The 13,621-nt window shown below is 44.8% G+C and overlaps 1 protein-coding gene across 3 annotated transcripts in view; it reads right to left on the reverse strand.

Annotated features, from left to right (window-relative positions):
* The window catches only part of LOC109918254 (thromboxane-A synthase-like), a 67,004-nt gene that overhangs the window by 31,729 nt on the left and 21,654 nt on the right, over nucleotides 1-13,621 (reverse strand). For all 3 annotated transcript variants that reach the window (XM_048607561.1, XM_048607559.1, XM_048607562.1), the window contains one exon: nucleotides 8,012-8,341. In XM_048607561.1, the coding sequence (XP_048463518.1) occupies nucleotides 8,012-8,341 (330 nt within the window). The remainder of the gene's footprint in view (nucleotides 1-8,011; nucleotides 8,342-13,621) is intronic.

The raw sequence follows: 13,621 nt of genomic DNA on the forward strand, positions 1-13,621 counted from the left end.
AGCAGCATCAGAGGAGCAGGACGTCTAGGCCCAAAACGTCAGCCTTCCTGCTCCTCTGGTGCTGCTTGGCCTGCTGTGTTCATCCAGCTCTACACCGTGTTATCCCAGATTCTCCAGCATCTGCAGTTCCTACTATCTCTAAATCTATACTAGTCCCACTTTCTAGCACTTGGCCCATAGTCTTGAATGTTATGACATTTCAAGTGCGCATCCAATTAATTTTTAAAGGTTGTGCAGTCACATCCTTCTCATAGTGCAGTGACCAGAACACCACACATTACTCCAGATGTGACCTAATTAACATTTTGTACAGCTCGCCTTGACTGATGAAGGCAAGTTTCCTGCATGCCTTCTTCACTAGCCTGTCCTGTCCTGCTGCCTTCAGGGATCTGAGGACAAGCACCCAAGATCTGTTCCCCTGAGCTTCCTACTGTCCTACCATACAACATACCAATACTCTCTTGTTCCTTCTTACAAAGTGTAGCACTTCGCAATTATCAGGGTTAAATTCCATCTAACACTGATCTCCCCACCTGACCCATCCATTTATAATATTCTGTAACACCTTCTTCAAAAAATAAAGGACCCCTCACTGATCCCTGAGATAAGTCTGATCCCCCAGTCTGCTCCACAGTGAAGGTGATATGCCGCACAATCATTTGACAAGTATCTGACATGTCTGGAAGGAGCTTACCTACAAAGCCCTTATTCCACAGCCCTATTCTCCATCCCATCCAGACTCAAATGAGTGTGCAGCACACCAGCATCATTAAGGCAGACTTACGTGAGAAGGTTAGCAACGGCAGGAGATAAAAACTGGCCCCAGAGAGACCCATCAACCTGCTTCTAGCTGTCAGAGCCAAAGTGTGACATTGCTTGAAAAGTTGGACAAGCAGGTCATAGACCTGTACAGCACGGAAACAGACCATTTGGTCCAACTTGTCCATGCTGACCAGATATCCTAAATTATTCCAGTCCCATTTGCCAGTATTTGGCCCATATCTTTCTAAATGTTACTTATTCATGTACCTATCCAGATGCCTTCTAAATGTTGTCGTTGTACCAGACTCCACCACCTCCTCTGGCAGCTCATTCCATACATGCACCACTCTCCGTGTGACAAAGTTGCCTTTTAGGTCCCTTTTAAATCTTTCCCCCTCACCTTAAATCTATGCCCTCTAGTTTTGGTCCCCCACCCTGGGGAAAAGACTGTGGCTATTCACTCTATCCATGCCTCTCATGGTTTTATAAACCTTTATATCGTCACCCCTCAGCATCCGACACTCCAGGGAAAATAGTCCCAACCTCTTCCCATTGCTCAAACCCTCCAATCCCGCCAACATCCTTGTAAATCTTTTCTGAATCCTTTCAAGCTTCACAACATCTTTCCTATAGCAGGGAGACCAGAATTGCATGCAGTATTCCAAAAGTGGCCTAATCAATGTCCTGTACAACCATAACATGACCTCCCAACTCCTATACTCAAAGCACTGACAAATAAAGGCAAGCGTATCAAACGCCTTCTTCACTACCTTGTATACCTGCGACTCCATTTCAAGGAACTATGAACCTGCAGTCCAAGGTCTCTTTGTTCAGCAACACTCCCCAGGACCTTATCATTACATGTATAAGTCCTGCCCTGGTTTGCCTTTTCAAAATGCAGCACCTCACATTCATCTAAATTAAACGCCATCTGCCATTCCTCAGCCCATTTGCCCAACTGATCAAGATCCTGTTGTTCTCTGAGGTAACCTTCTTCGCTGTCCAATTTTGGTGTTGTCTGCAAACTTACTAACCATACCTCCTATATTCACATCGGAATCGTTTATATAAGTGACAAAAAGCAGTGGACCCAGCATCAATCTTTATGGCGCACTGCTGGTCACAGGCCTCCAGTCCAAAAAGCAACCCTCCACCACCACATTCTGTCTCCTTCCTTCGAACCAATTTTGTATGCAAATGGCTAGGTCTCCCTGTATTTCATGTGATCTAACCTTGCTAAACAGTCTATCATTCGGAACCTTGTTGAACACCTTGCTGAAGGCCATATAGACAACGTCCACTGCTCTGCCTTCATCAATCTTCTATGTCACTTCTTCAAAAAGACTCAGTCAAGTTCATAAGACACAATTTCCCATGCATAAAGCCAGGTGATAAGCATGTATTTCTTGCATATCTTTTTTAATTGGCCAAACTATTTGAGTCAGGTGATAGAAATAACAGCAAAATGGACTGTTTTAAATGGTAAAAAATTGCAGCACGCTGCTGTGCAGAGGGACTTGGGTGTCCTTGGGCATGAATCGCTAAAAGTAGGATTGCAGGTGCAGCAAGTAATTAAAAAGGCAACTGGAATTTTGTCTGTTATTGCTGGAGGCATGGAGTTTAAAAACAGGGAGGCTATGCTGCAGCTGTATAGGGTCCTGGTGAGGCCACACCTGGAGTACTGCGTGCAGTTTTGGTCTCCTTACTTGAGAAGGGATATGCTAGCACTGGAGGGGGTGCAGAGGAGATTCATTTGGTTGATTCTAGAGTTGAGAGGGTTGGATTATGAGGAGAGAATGAATAGGCTGGGATTATACTCATTGGAATTCAGAAGAATGAAGTGAGATCTTATAGAAACAAATAAGATTATGAAGAGAATAGATAAGGTGGGGGCAGGGAGGTTGTTTCCGCTAGCAGCTGAAACTAGGACTAGAGGGCATAGCCTCAAAATAAAAGGAAGCAGATGTAGGACTGAGGTCAGGAGGAACTTCTTCACCCAAAGGGTTGTGAATCTGTGGAACTCCCTGCCCAGTGAAGCGGTTGAAGCTACCTCGCTGAATGTGTTTAAGGCAAGGCTGGATAAATTTTTGCACAGTAAAGGAATTAAGGGATATGGTGTGCGGGCGGGTAAGTGAAGTTGAGTCTCAAAAAGATCAGCCATGATCTTATTAAATGGCGGGGCAGGCTCAAGGGGCTAGATGGCCTACTCCTGCTCCTAGTTCTTATGTTATGTTATCACTGCTGAAGAGTACTGCTAGGAAATTCACTTCTAAAACATTTAACACCCAAATTAATTAATTAATTAAATATAACAGAGGTGGTTGAGCAGGCAATGTGTTGCAGCTGTGGTATGCGGGAGCTGGTAGAACGCCAGTGCAATTTGCAGTGATCATACCTACAGCAAGTGTTGGCTGTTTGAAGAACTTTGATTCAGTGCTGATGAGCTAAAGTCTGAACTGTGGATAATGCAACCTATCCGGGAGAGGGAGAGGTATCTGGATACTGTTTCAGAGAGCAGTCACACCCCTTAACCTAATTTAAATTTGGTCCATGATCAAGGACAGGAAGGTGTGATGGTAAGTGAGGAAGGTATGGGAATCCAGAATTTAGCTCTGGAGAAGCCTTGTCCAACAGGTATAAGGTTCTTGCTCCCACTATGGATGGGGGCATAGACTGCAGGTAAAATGAGTAAACTCACCAATGCACCATGGTAGAGAGTGCTGTTCATGTGGGAGGAGAAATGAAAAATGTAGTAGTAACAGGGGACAGCGCAGTTAGGGTAACAGACAGGGAACAGAATCTGATGGGAGTCTTTGTGTTGACTACCTGAGACTGAGCTTCAAAATTTCTCTTTCCCTCTGCCAATACAACTTTTCAGAATCAATTTCAGCAGCTGACCATGAGTTACAAATCTGGATTATCCCAGCATAAAACTTCCTATCCTTCCTTACATCTGCTTTTGTTTGAGAGTTCTATTTGAAGCAGACAGTACATCTGTGCTGTTGGAATAGAGAGGTATTCTGTTGGAATAGATGCAGGTAGATGTTGTGCAGTGAGATAACAAGGTATAGAGCTGGATGGACACAGCAGGCCAAGCAGCATCAGAGGAGCAGGAAAGCTGACGTTTCGGGCCGAGACCCTTCTTCAGAAATGGGGGAAGGGGGTTCTGAAATAAATAGGGAGAGAGGGGGAGGCGGATAGAAGATGGACAGAGGAGAAGATAGGTGGAGAGGAGACAGACAGGTCAATGAGGTGGGGATGCAGCCAGTAAAGGTGAGGGTAGGTGGGGAGTTAGGGAGGGGACAGGTCAGTCCAGGGAGGACGGACAGGTCAAGGGGGCAGGATGAGGCTAGGAGATAGGAGATGGGGGTGGGGCTTGAGGTGGGAGGAGGGGATAGGTGGGAGGAAGGACAGGTTAGGGAGGCGGGGACAAGCTGGGCTGGTTTTGGGACGCGGTAGAGGGAGGGGAGATTTTGAAGCTTGTGAAGTTCACATTGATACCATTGGGCTGCAGGGTTCCCAAGCGGAATATGAGGTGCTGTTCCTGCAACCTTCGGGTGGCATCGTTGTGACACTGCAGGAGGTCCAGGATGAACATGTCGTCCGAGGAATGGGAGGGGGAGTTGAAGTGGTTCATGACTGGGAGGTACAGTTGTTTAGTGCGAACCGAACGTAGGTGTTCCACAAAGCGGTCCCCAAGCCTCTGCTTGGTTTCCCCGATGTAGAGGAGGCCACAACGGGAACAGCGGATGCAGTATACTACATTAGCAGATGTGTGGGTGGAACATCTGCTTGATGTGGAAAGTCTTCTTGGGACCTGGGACGGGGGTGAGGTGAAGGGGCAGGTGTAGCACTTCCTGCGGTTGCAGGGAAAACTGCCGGGTGTGGTGGGGCTGGAGGGGAGTGTGGAGAGGACAAGGGAGTCCCGGAGAGAATGGTCCCTCTGGAAAGCAGATAAGGGTGGGGAGGGAAAAATGTCTTCCGTGGTGGGGTCGGATTGCAGATGGCGGAAGTGTTGGAGGATGATGCGTTGGATCTGGAGGTTGGTGGGGTGGTACATGAGGACGAGGGGGATTCTGTTTTGGTTGTTATTGCAGGGAGGGGGTGTGAGGTATGACTTGCGGGAAATGCAGGAGACACGGTCAAGGGCGCTCTCGACCACTGAGGGGGGGGAAGTTGCGGTCCTTGAAAAACGAGGACGTCTGAGATGTTCGGGAGTGGAATGTCGTTTCCTGAGAGCAGATGCGGCGGAGGCGAAGGAATTGGGAATAGGGGATGGCATTTTTGCAGGAAGGTGGGTGGGAGGAAGTGTATTCTATCTAGCTGTGGGAGTCGGTGGGCTTGAAATGGATATCGGTTTCCAGGTGGTTACCAGAGATGGAAACAGAGAGGTCCAGGAAGGAGAGAGAGGTATCAGAGATGGTCCAGGTGAACTTAAGGTTGGGGTGGAAGGTGTTGGTGAAGTGGATGAACTGTTCGAGCTCCTCGTGGGAGCACGAGGCGGCGCCGATACACCAAAACAGAATTCCCCTCGTCCTCACGTACTATCCCACCAACCTCCGGATCCAACGCATCATCCTCCAACACTTCTGCCATCTGCAATCCGACTCCACCACCAAAGACATTTTTCCCTCCCCACCCTTATCTGCCTTCCAGAAGGACCACTCTCTCCGGGACTCCCTTGTCCGCTCCACACTCCCCTCCAGTCCCACCACACCCGGCACTTTTCCCTGCAACCGCAGGAAGTGCTACACCTGCCACTACACTTCCCCCCTCACGCCCATTCCAGGCCCCAAGAAGACTTTTCACATCAAGCAGATGTTCACCTGCACATCTGCTAATGTGGTATACTATATCCGCTGTTCCCGTTGTGGCCTCCTCTACAGCGGGGAAACCAAGCAGAGGCTTGGGGACCGCTTTGTGGAACACCTACACTCGGTTCGCACTAAATAACTGCACCTCCCAGTCGCGAACCATTTCAACTCCCCCTCTCATTCCTTAGACGACATGTCCATCCTGGCCTCCTGCAGTGCCACAATGATGCCACCCGAAGATTGCAGGAACAGCACCTCATATTCTGCTTGGGAACCCTGCAGCCCAATGGTATCAATGTGGACTTCACAAGCTTCAAAATCTCCCCTCCCCCGACCACATCCCAGAACCAGCCCAGCCTGTCCCTGCCTCCCTAACCTGTCCTTCCTCCCACCTATCCCCTCCTCCCACCTCAAGCTCCACCCCCATCTCCTACCTACTAGCCTCCTCCCGCCCCCTTGACCTGTCCGTCCTCCCTGGACTGACCTCCCTACCTACACTCACCTTTACTGGCTCCATCCCCGCCTCTTTGACTTGTCTGTCTCTGCACCTATCTTTTCCTCTATCCATCTTCTATCCGCCTCCCCCTCTCTCCCGATTTATTTCAGAACCCCCTTCCCCTCCCCCAATTCTGAAGAAGGGTCTAGGCCCAAAACGTCGGCTTTCCTGCTCCTCTGATGCTGCTTGGCCTGCTGTGTTCATCCAGCTCGACACCTTGTTATCTCAGATGTTGTGCAGTGTTGCTCCCAGGTTCTGGATATAGATTGCTATTTACAGGTACTCCACTTTATTTGATAATGTACATAAAGATTGAAATAAATTCTATTCTATTTACAAAATCGTTTTGTTTTCTTTCATGCACTCCTGATAATTTGTTTTATGTTAACTCGGGGTAGAGTTCCCCCTCTTACTGAATGCCTAAACACAAGAGGGAATTCATAAGGATTTTTAAGAAGAATAGTGGGAGGAATGCTGACCCTCTTTGCCAGTTCAATCTCAAATTACCCAATATTTGTTACAATCCTTCACAACCATCAACAACAACTTATATTTTTGTGCATCTCATGTAAGGAAACATTTAAAGGTTTTTCATGACAATGAGGCATTAGGAAGACGTGACTAAAATCTTGGCTAAATGGAGGGTGATACGGAAGGAAAGAAAGTGAAGTGGCAGAGAGGTTAAGGGAGGAAATTCCAGGATTTGGAGTTGAGGCAGCTGCCAATGTTGAGGTTGAAGGGATTGTGGGGAGGACAGAGTTATGGGGACAAAGGATGTGACAGTTAAAAGAGGCAAGGGCATGGAGTGCTTCAAATATGGGGAGCGATGACTGAAATTCTCTAATCTCTCCAGAAATGTACCCATGTAAACATGGTGGAAGGTTATCGACCTGAAAGATTAACGCTTTTTTTTTCTCCACAGCTGTTACTTGACCTGCTGAGTATTTCTGGCATTTTCTTATTCAATTTCAGATTTCAAGTATCTACAATATCTTGCTTTTGCCTAGTTGAACCTACTTCAGGCAATTATCGCTGTAACTTGGTAGACCTGGTGTTGAAAATATTGAGCTGGTCACAAGTCCTTTCTTGTTCCTTTCTCTCTAACTCTCGCTGCAAACTCATTTACCTCTGGGAAATATATGGCTGCTATTTTTGATGCACACCGTTGTCCAATCAGCACTCAGCTGTCGTCAACCTGCACGTTCACTCTAAATGTGTGTCCCACTCAGAGATATTAATAGCTACTGTTATACATTTATGCAAGGGAAATCTGCTGAATCAACCTGAATTTAAATGACACATCCATGTCACTAATAAAAAAAAATCTCCAGTCACTGGAGGATAGATTTATAAAGTGTCTCATTGTGGAAAATTAAATATTTACACCTCAGTAAATAGATCAAAACAGAATTAACTTCTAATTACTTTAAGGTACAGAACCCCCAAAAGTCTGAATGCTCTTAGGTCTCTGACTGAGAACACAATATAAACCGACACTTCAGTACTACAGTGTCGCAAGTGCCATTTTTCTAAATGACACCTTTATCTACAGTGCTACCTGTTCACTTGGGTGGATCTAAGATACCCCAGGCAACTAGCTGTTAACAGTAGGCACAGAGAAATTGACAAAGAAGTACTTGATTACAGATAGTCAACACAGTAAAAGATCTCAATATGTTTCACTGGAGAAAACGTTTGACACCTTAAAGGAAGATGAGGTGAAGATGTTTGGAGAGGGAATTCCAGAGCTTAAGACTTAGACAACTGAAAGCACAATTAAAACCCATGGGGTAAAGCAAACAGGGGATGTGCAGGTGACTAGAATTGGTGGAAACAGATCTTAGGGGGTTGTAGGACATGAGGAGGTTACAGAGATGGGGCAAGGCCATGCAGGGATTGGAAGCCTTATCGTCAGACATAAAAGTCAAACTGAACTTACATGAGACTCATAGAATTCATCCACTTCCTTTAGCAGCAACTCCTGGCTCTCAGGATGGGTGGCAAGCAGGTAAGAAACAAAGGACAGAGTACTGCTGGTGGTTTCATATCCTGCTGCAAAGAAAATGAATGCCTGTCCAAAGATTTTATTCAGACTAAGGACCTTCTTCTGGATTCTGGCTGGGCTTGACTTGGCCATGTCCTTTGCATTCTGTGTCTCGGGAGACTCCTCGATTTCACCACTGGAATTGGTAACATCGAATTTCTCCATGGTAGTGTAATCAGTGGATATCCGGGCATCAAGCATGAGCTGCAGGAAATCTCTGCGTTTCTGTGAAATACAAGTACCAACTTATTGACACCACTACGCATCACACACAATGTTGTAAGCCACCACTCCAAAAGGGATGTTGGCACACTTAGGTGGGCAGACCTACATTAGGTGTTAGACTAGAAATGTGAGAAAAATATAGTAAGGCCCATCAGGGTGTGCAAAATAAAGAGGTGATGCTCTTTCTGGATAAAGACTCATAAAGACATCTGACTAGCTTAAACACTAATATAGATTAGTTTGGCTGAACGACTTAATTTAGTGCTGTAAATTCTATGCCTTTTTTCAAGCCTTAAGATCTTGAATTACCTACTTCAGATTTTGAACATTGGTTATTTCTTTAGTTGACAGTCAAGTGCATTTCTTTTTACTATCTCTCCCTAATGACCTGCTGAGTGAACACTGTGTCCACTATAGCACCAAGGCATGGAGACCAATAGATCTCAGGTCTGTTTTCCATTAGTTCTGGCGTAAGATAGTTGAGCTGGGGCAGCAATTTCAGTTACATGCCACCCTGGGCTTAGGGCTCCCACTCATCTGCAAGATTCCAGATGGGAAAGCCCCATGTGTGGACTTTGAGAGAGGACCAGAGTAGTCTCATCTAATTATATCCTCCACAGACAAACAGCCTGTTAAATTTCACTGTTCAAACTCTTGTGTGAAGAGTGGACTCCTGGGTGCAGGATGAAGCTGTATAACATCATGGGCGATTTCAGGAATGTAGGAGATATCTGTGATAAAAAAAAATCTATTTTCTGTGTGACCCATTGTACCAGGGAAGTCAGCATTCTCTGTAAACTGTAACATGTGCAGCACACTAATGGCTTTGGAGGGGATCCAGAGGAGGTTCACAAGAATGATCCTGGGGGTGAAGGGCTTGTCATATGGGGAGCGGTTGAGGATTCTGGGTCTGTAATCGATGGCATTTAGAAGAATGAGGGAGGATCTCATTGAAACTTACACAATACTGAGAAGCTTGGATAGAGTGAATGTGGAGAAGGTATAGTCACTAGTAGAAGAGACTGGGACCAGAGTGAAGAGATGACCTTTAGAACTGAGACGAAGAGGAATTTCTTCAGCCAGAGGGTGGTTAATCTGTGGAACTCATGGCCTCCGCAGCCTTCAGTGACAAAGTCATTGAATGTCTTTAAGACAGAGATAGATAGGTTCATGATTAGTAAGGGAATCAGAAGTTACGGGGGCGAGGCAGGAGAAATGAAGATGAGAAACATATTGGCCATGATCGAATGATAGAGCAGACTCAATGGGCTGAACGGTTTAATTCTGTTTCTATACCTTACAGTTTTATGGTCTAACTTGTTGGGATTAGAGGCCAATAAATTTATAGGGTGTGATAATCGATATCCCAGAGTACTCAAAGGAGTCACCCCAGAAAAAGTGGATGTACTGGTGGTCATCTTTCAAGATTCAACAGACCCTGGTATAGTCCTATGGTTTGGAGGGTAGCTAACACAACCCCACAATTTAGAAAAGGAAGCAGAGGGAAAACAGGGAATTATAGACTATCAGCCTGACATCAGTAGTTGGGAAAGTGTTAAGAGTACACGATAAATAAACACTTGGAAGCCAGTGGCAGGATTGCAGAGAGTCAATGTAAATTTACAAAAGGGAAATCATGCTTGACAAATCCATTAGGATGGAATGGAACTAACGGAGTTGATACAGGGAGCTGTTGGATGTGGTTTAAAGGACTTTCAGAAGGCTTTCGATAAGGTGCCATTAAGAGATTAGCAGGAAAAATTAAAGGCATTGGGTGTAGTGTACTGGCATGGATATTGAACTAGTTGACAAACAGGAAACAAAGAGTAGTAATAAATGGGTCTTTTTCCTAGTGGCAACCAGTGACTTGTGGGTTACCACAGGGATCAGTGCTTGGACCCCGGTTATTCACCATATACATTAATGATTTATATGAGGGAACCAAATGTAATAACTCCAAGTTTGCAAATGACACAAAGCTGGTGAGAGGGTGAACTGTGAGGTGGATGCAGAGATGCTTCAGTATGAGTGGGACAAGTTGAGTGAATGGGTAAATGCGTGGCTGATGCAGTATAATGTGGAAAAATGTGAGGTTATCCATTTTGGTAGCAAAAAACAAGGCAAATTATTAACCATATGGCGATAGATTTGGAAAGGGGGAGGTGCAAAGAGACCTGGGTGTCCTTGTACACCAGTCGCTGTAACTAAGCATGCAGATGCAGCAGGCAGTGTAGGAGGCAAATGTTGGGCTTTATAGTGAGACCATTTGAGTACAGGAGATGGGACGTCTTGTTGCAATTGTACAGGGCCTTGATGAGACCACAGCTGGAGTACCACAGCAGTTTCGGAGGAAAGATGTTCTGGCTATGGAGGGAGTGCAACAAAGGTTCACCAGACTGATTCCTGGAATGGCAGGCCTGGTGAATGAAGAGCGACTAGATCAATTAGGACCATATTCACTGGAGTTTAGAGGAATGAGGTGGATCTCTTAGAAATCTAAGAAATTCTAACAGGATTAGACTGAGTGAATGTTGGAAGGATGTTCCCGATGATTGAAGAGTCTGGAAGTAGGATTCACAGTCTATGGATACGGGATAGACTATTAGGACTGGAATGCGAAGAAATTTCTTCAGCCAGAGAGTACTGAGCCTGTGGAAATCTCTGGCACAGAACGTGGTTGGGGCCAAAACATTGAACGTTTTCAAGAAGGAATTAGACATGGTTCTGAGGGCTAAAGGGATCAAAAATATAGGGAGAATGTGGGACCGAGGTATACTGAATTGGATAATCAGCCATGATCATATTGAATGGCAAAGCAGACTTGAAAGCCTGAATTGCCTACTCCTGCTCCTATTTTCCATGTTTTAGTAAGTTCACACAGATGGGGTCTTGCGTCTTTTCAGTTCCCAATAGGTGCTCAAATGGCAATGGATTTGGCTGGGAGTCTGTTTGTTGTAAACACTTGTGTTTCAAACTTAAACTTAAATAAAACTTTAGAAGGTCAGATTAAGAGGGCCATGTTGAATTGCTAAACTTGATTCCTTATCTTGGCTTTAGCACTAGCCTTGATCCTGGAGCAACGAGACATGAACTGTCCCCTAGTTATGATCCAGTCACAGAGCTTGAACATGGACAGGATTGGGACTGCTCTGCTTCCATCTATCCTATACTCTCCTCTCGCCTTCATTATCAAGGTTGTTACGGAGGGGGAGTGGCTAAACACCTCTGATGATTAAACCAAAACACAAGCCCCAACCTGTTATGAAGGCAGTAGAGGTTCCCTTCTAATAGTTACCCCTGAAACACCCAAAGAAACTCACCTTTCCCCCCGTAATCAGTTAAAAGCATGGTTAAAAGAAAGAAAATTCCCAATCCACTTCATAAATAAAAACAAACAATTTATTTATTTAACCCTAACAATGAACATATTGACAGAATTACTAACAAACCGAACAAATCCCTCCTAGACTACTAACTACTCCCTAACTGGCCTAAATTCTACTGGAATGCTGTTCAAATAAACGCAGGTCCCACTTATATAAAACCAATTAATAAGACAATAATAAATTAAAACTTAATCTCTCCAAATTTGCACAGACTGTGTCTTCTGGAATGCTCTGCCTTTTCTGTTATGCCTCAAACGTCTTTCTTCCACTGATTCTGCTGTCAGGGATGTTTTCTCTTTTTGTGAGGACTTTTAGCTAGAAATGCCATGATACATTTTTAGGGTAGAAGGTGCTTTCTGTAATATGTAGATGACCGTGAGAGCCAACTTCTCCTTCAAGAGAGTGGGGGAGAGAGAGAGAGAGAGAGAGAGAGAGAGGGAGACAGAGCTGAGGGTTCTTAACCTGGGCAGATGGCAGTTAGCTCTAGGGTCTCTGTCCAACTGCTCCCTTCTTTGTACCCGCGATGACATAACAATATTTCTTACGTAGGATTGGTTCGATGTTGTCAACACCATCAGATTTGAAAACTGTTGCCTTGGTAAAAATGCTGCGTGGCCTTTCAATATAAATGTTTCAATTTCAGGTATTTTCTATACTGGCAACCTCCAGCTGCTGCTTACAGACATACATTTTAAAAGTCTCTAAGCACAGAAAAAAAACACCTCAACTCTTAAAGGGACCACACATTCTTCCCCCTCTATTAGTTTCACAAACAAATTCTAGCTTCCGCCCTTCTACTTCACGAGCACTCTACACAACTTCATAACAAGGTGCACAAGTGAATAAACACATGGGTAAGGGTTATATGATCAGACCCCTCTAAACAACACTCCACTAACAACTGTCACCTGTAGAATAGACGAAAGAACAAATAGTTGCGTCTTATCATGTACTTTCAGACTTCACCCCTTGTAACATCTTCGGGATTTTGCGATAAGTGGCAATGATAGAGCTCTTTTTAAGAAAAACTACCATCAAAATGTAATTTTCTGTAAATTATCAGAAGGTAAAATCAAAGAGACAGAACTAATGATGAGCATCTAGAAGCCCTTTAAATGATAAAATATTCATTACTTTCAAATGCAAAATTGCCTTAAATGCAGAATGTTTATTAAATCACTGCTAAAGATGCCACTTTGACAGGGCTCAAAACTGAAGCTATTGATATTTTCTCTCGTTTGCTGCCTCGGGTTTCTGATCCATTCTGGCATGTCAATTGGTTAGAATGTTGAATTTGCTCCCATAAGGAGTATTTAATGTGAATGGCACAGGTACATTTAAGGAGAAGCTACTGTGTCAATTCTCCCTGCTGCCTCTTCAAAGCAGTCAGTCTTTGTCAATCCACTTTTATAAGTGTTGGAAGACTGTTCGACTGTGGATGGTACCAAAGTCCAAACCACAATGTTTAACAATTTTCACCTTTGCAGCAGCTTGGAATTTGTGAGAATCAGAGGCCATTCCACACACTGTGCCTATGCTGGTTCTCTGAAAGAGTTATTCAATTTGTTAATGCATTGCTGCATTAACATGCCTGGAAAAAAAAAATTCTTGAATTCAATTTTGAATTCCTTTTATACAGACATCCTGTTAATTGGAACCACAATTCATAGTTGAAACTTTGAGACGTGGAAATGGTTGAATGAGGCCTCTTATGGTGCAGTGGTAGTGTCTCTACCTCTGAGCCAAGAAACCTAGGTTCAATTAGGGCAGGACGGTGGCTCAGTGATTAGCATTGCTGCTTCACAGTGCCAGGAACCCAGGTTCGATTTCACCCTTGGGCGACTGTCCATGTGGAGTTTGCACATTCTCCCTGTGTCTGCATGGGTTTCCTCCG

Source organism: Rhincodon typus, chromosome 18 (genome assembly GCF_021869965.1).
Source record: "Rhincodon typus isolate 14 chromosome 18, sRhiTyp1.1, whole genome shotgun sequence".
NCBI classification, from domain to species: Eukaryota; Metazoa; Chordata; class Chondrichthyes; order Orectolobiformes; family Rhincodontidae; genus Rhincodon; species Rhincodon typus.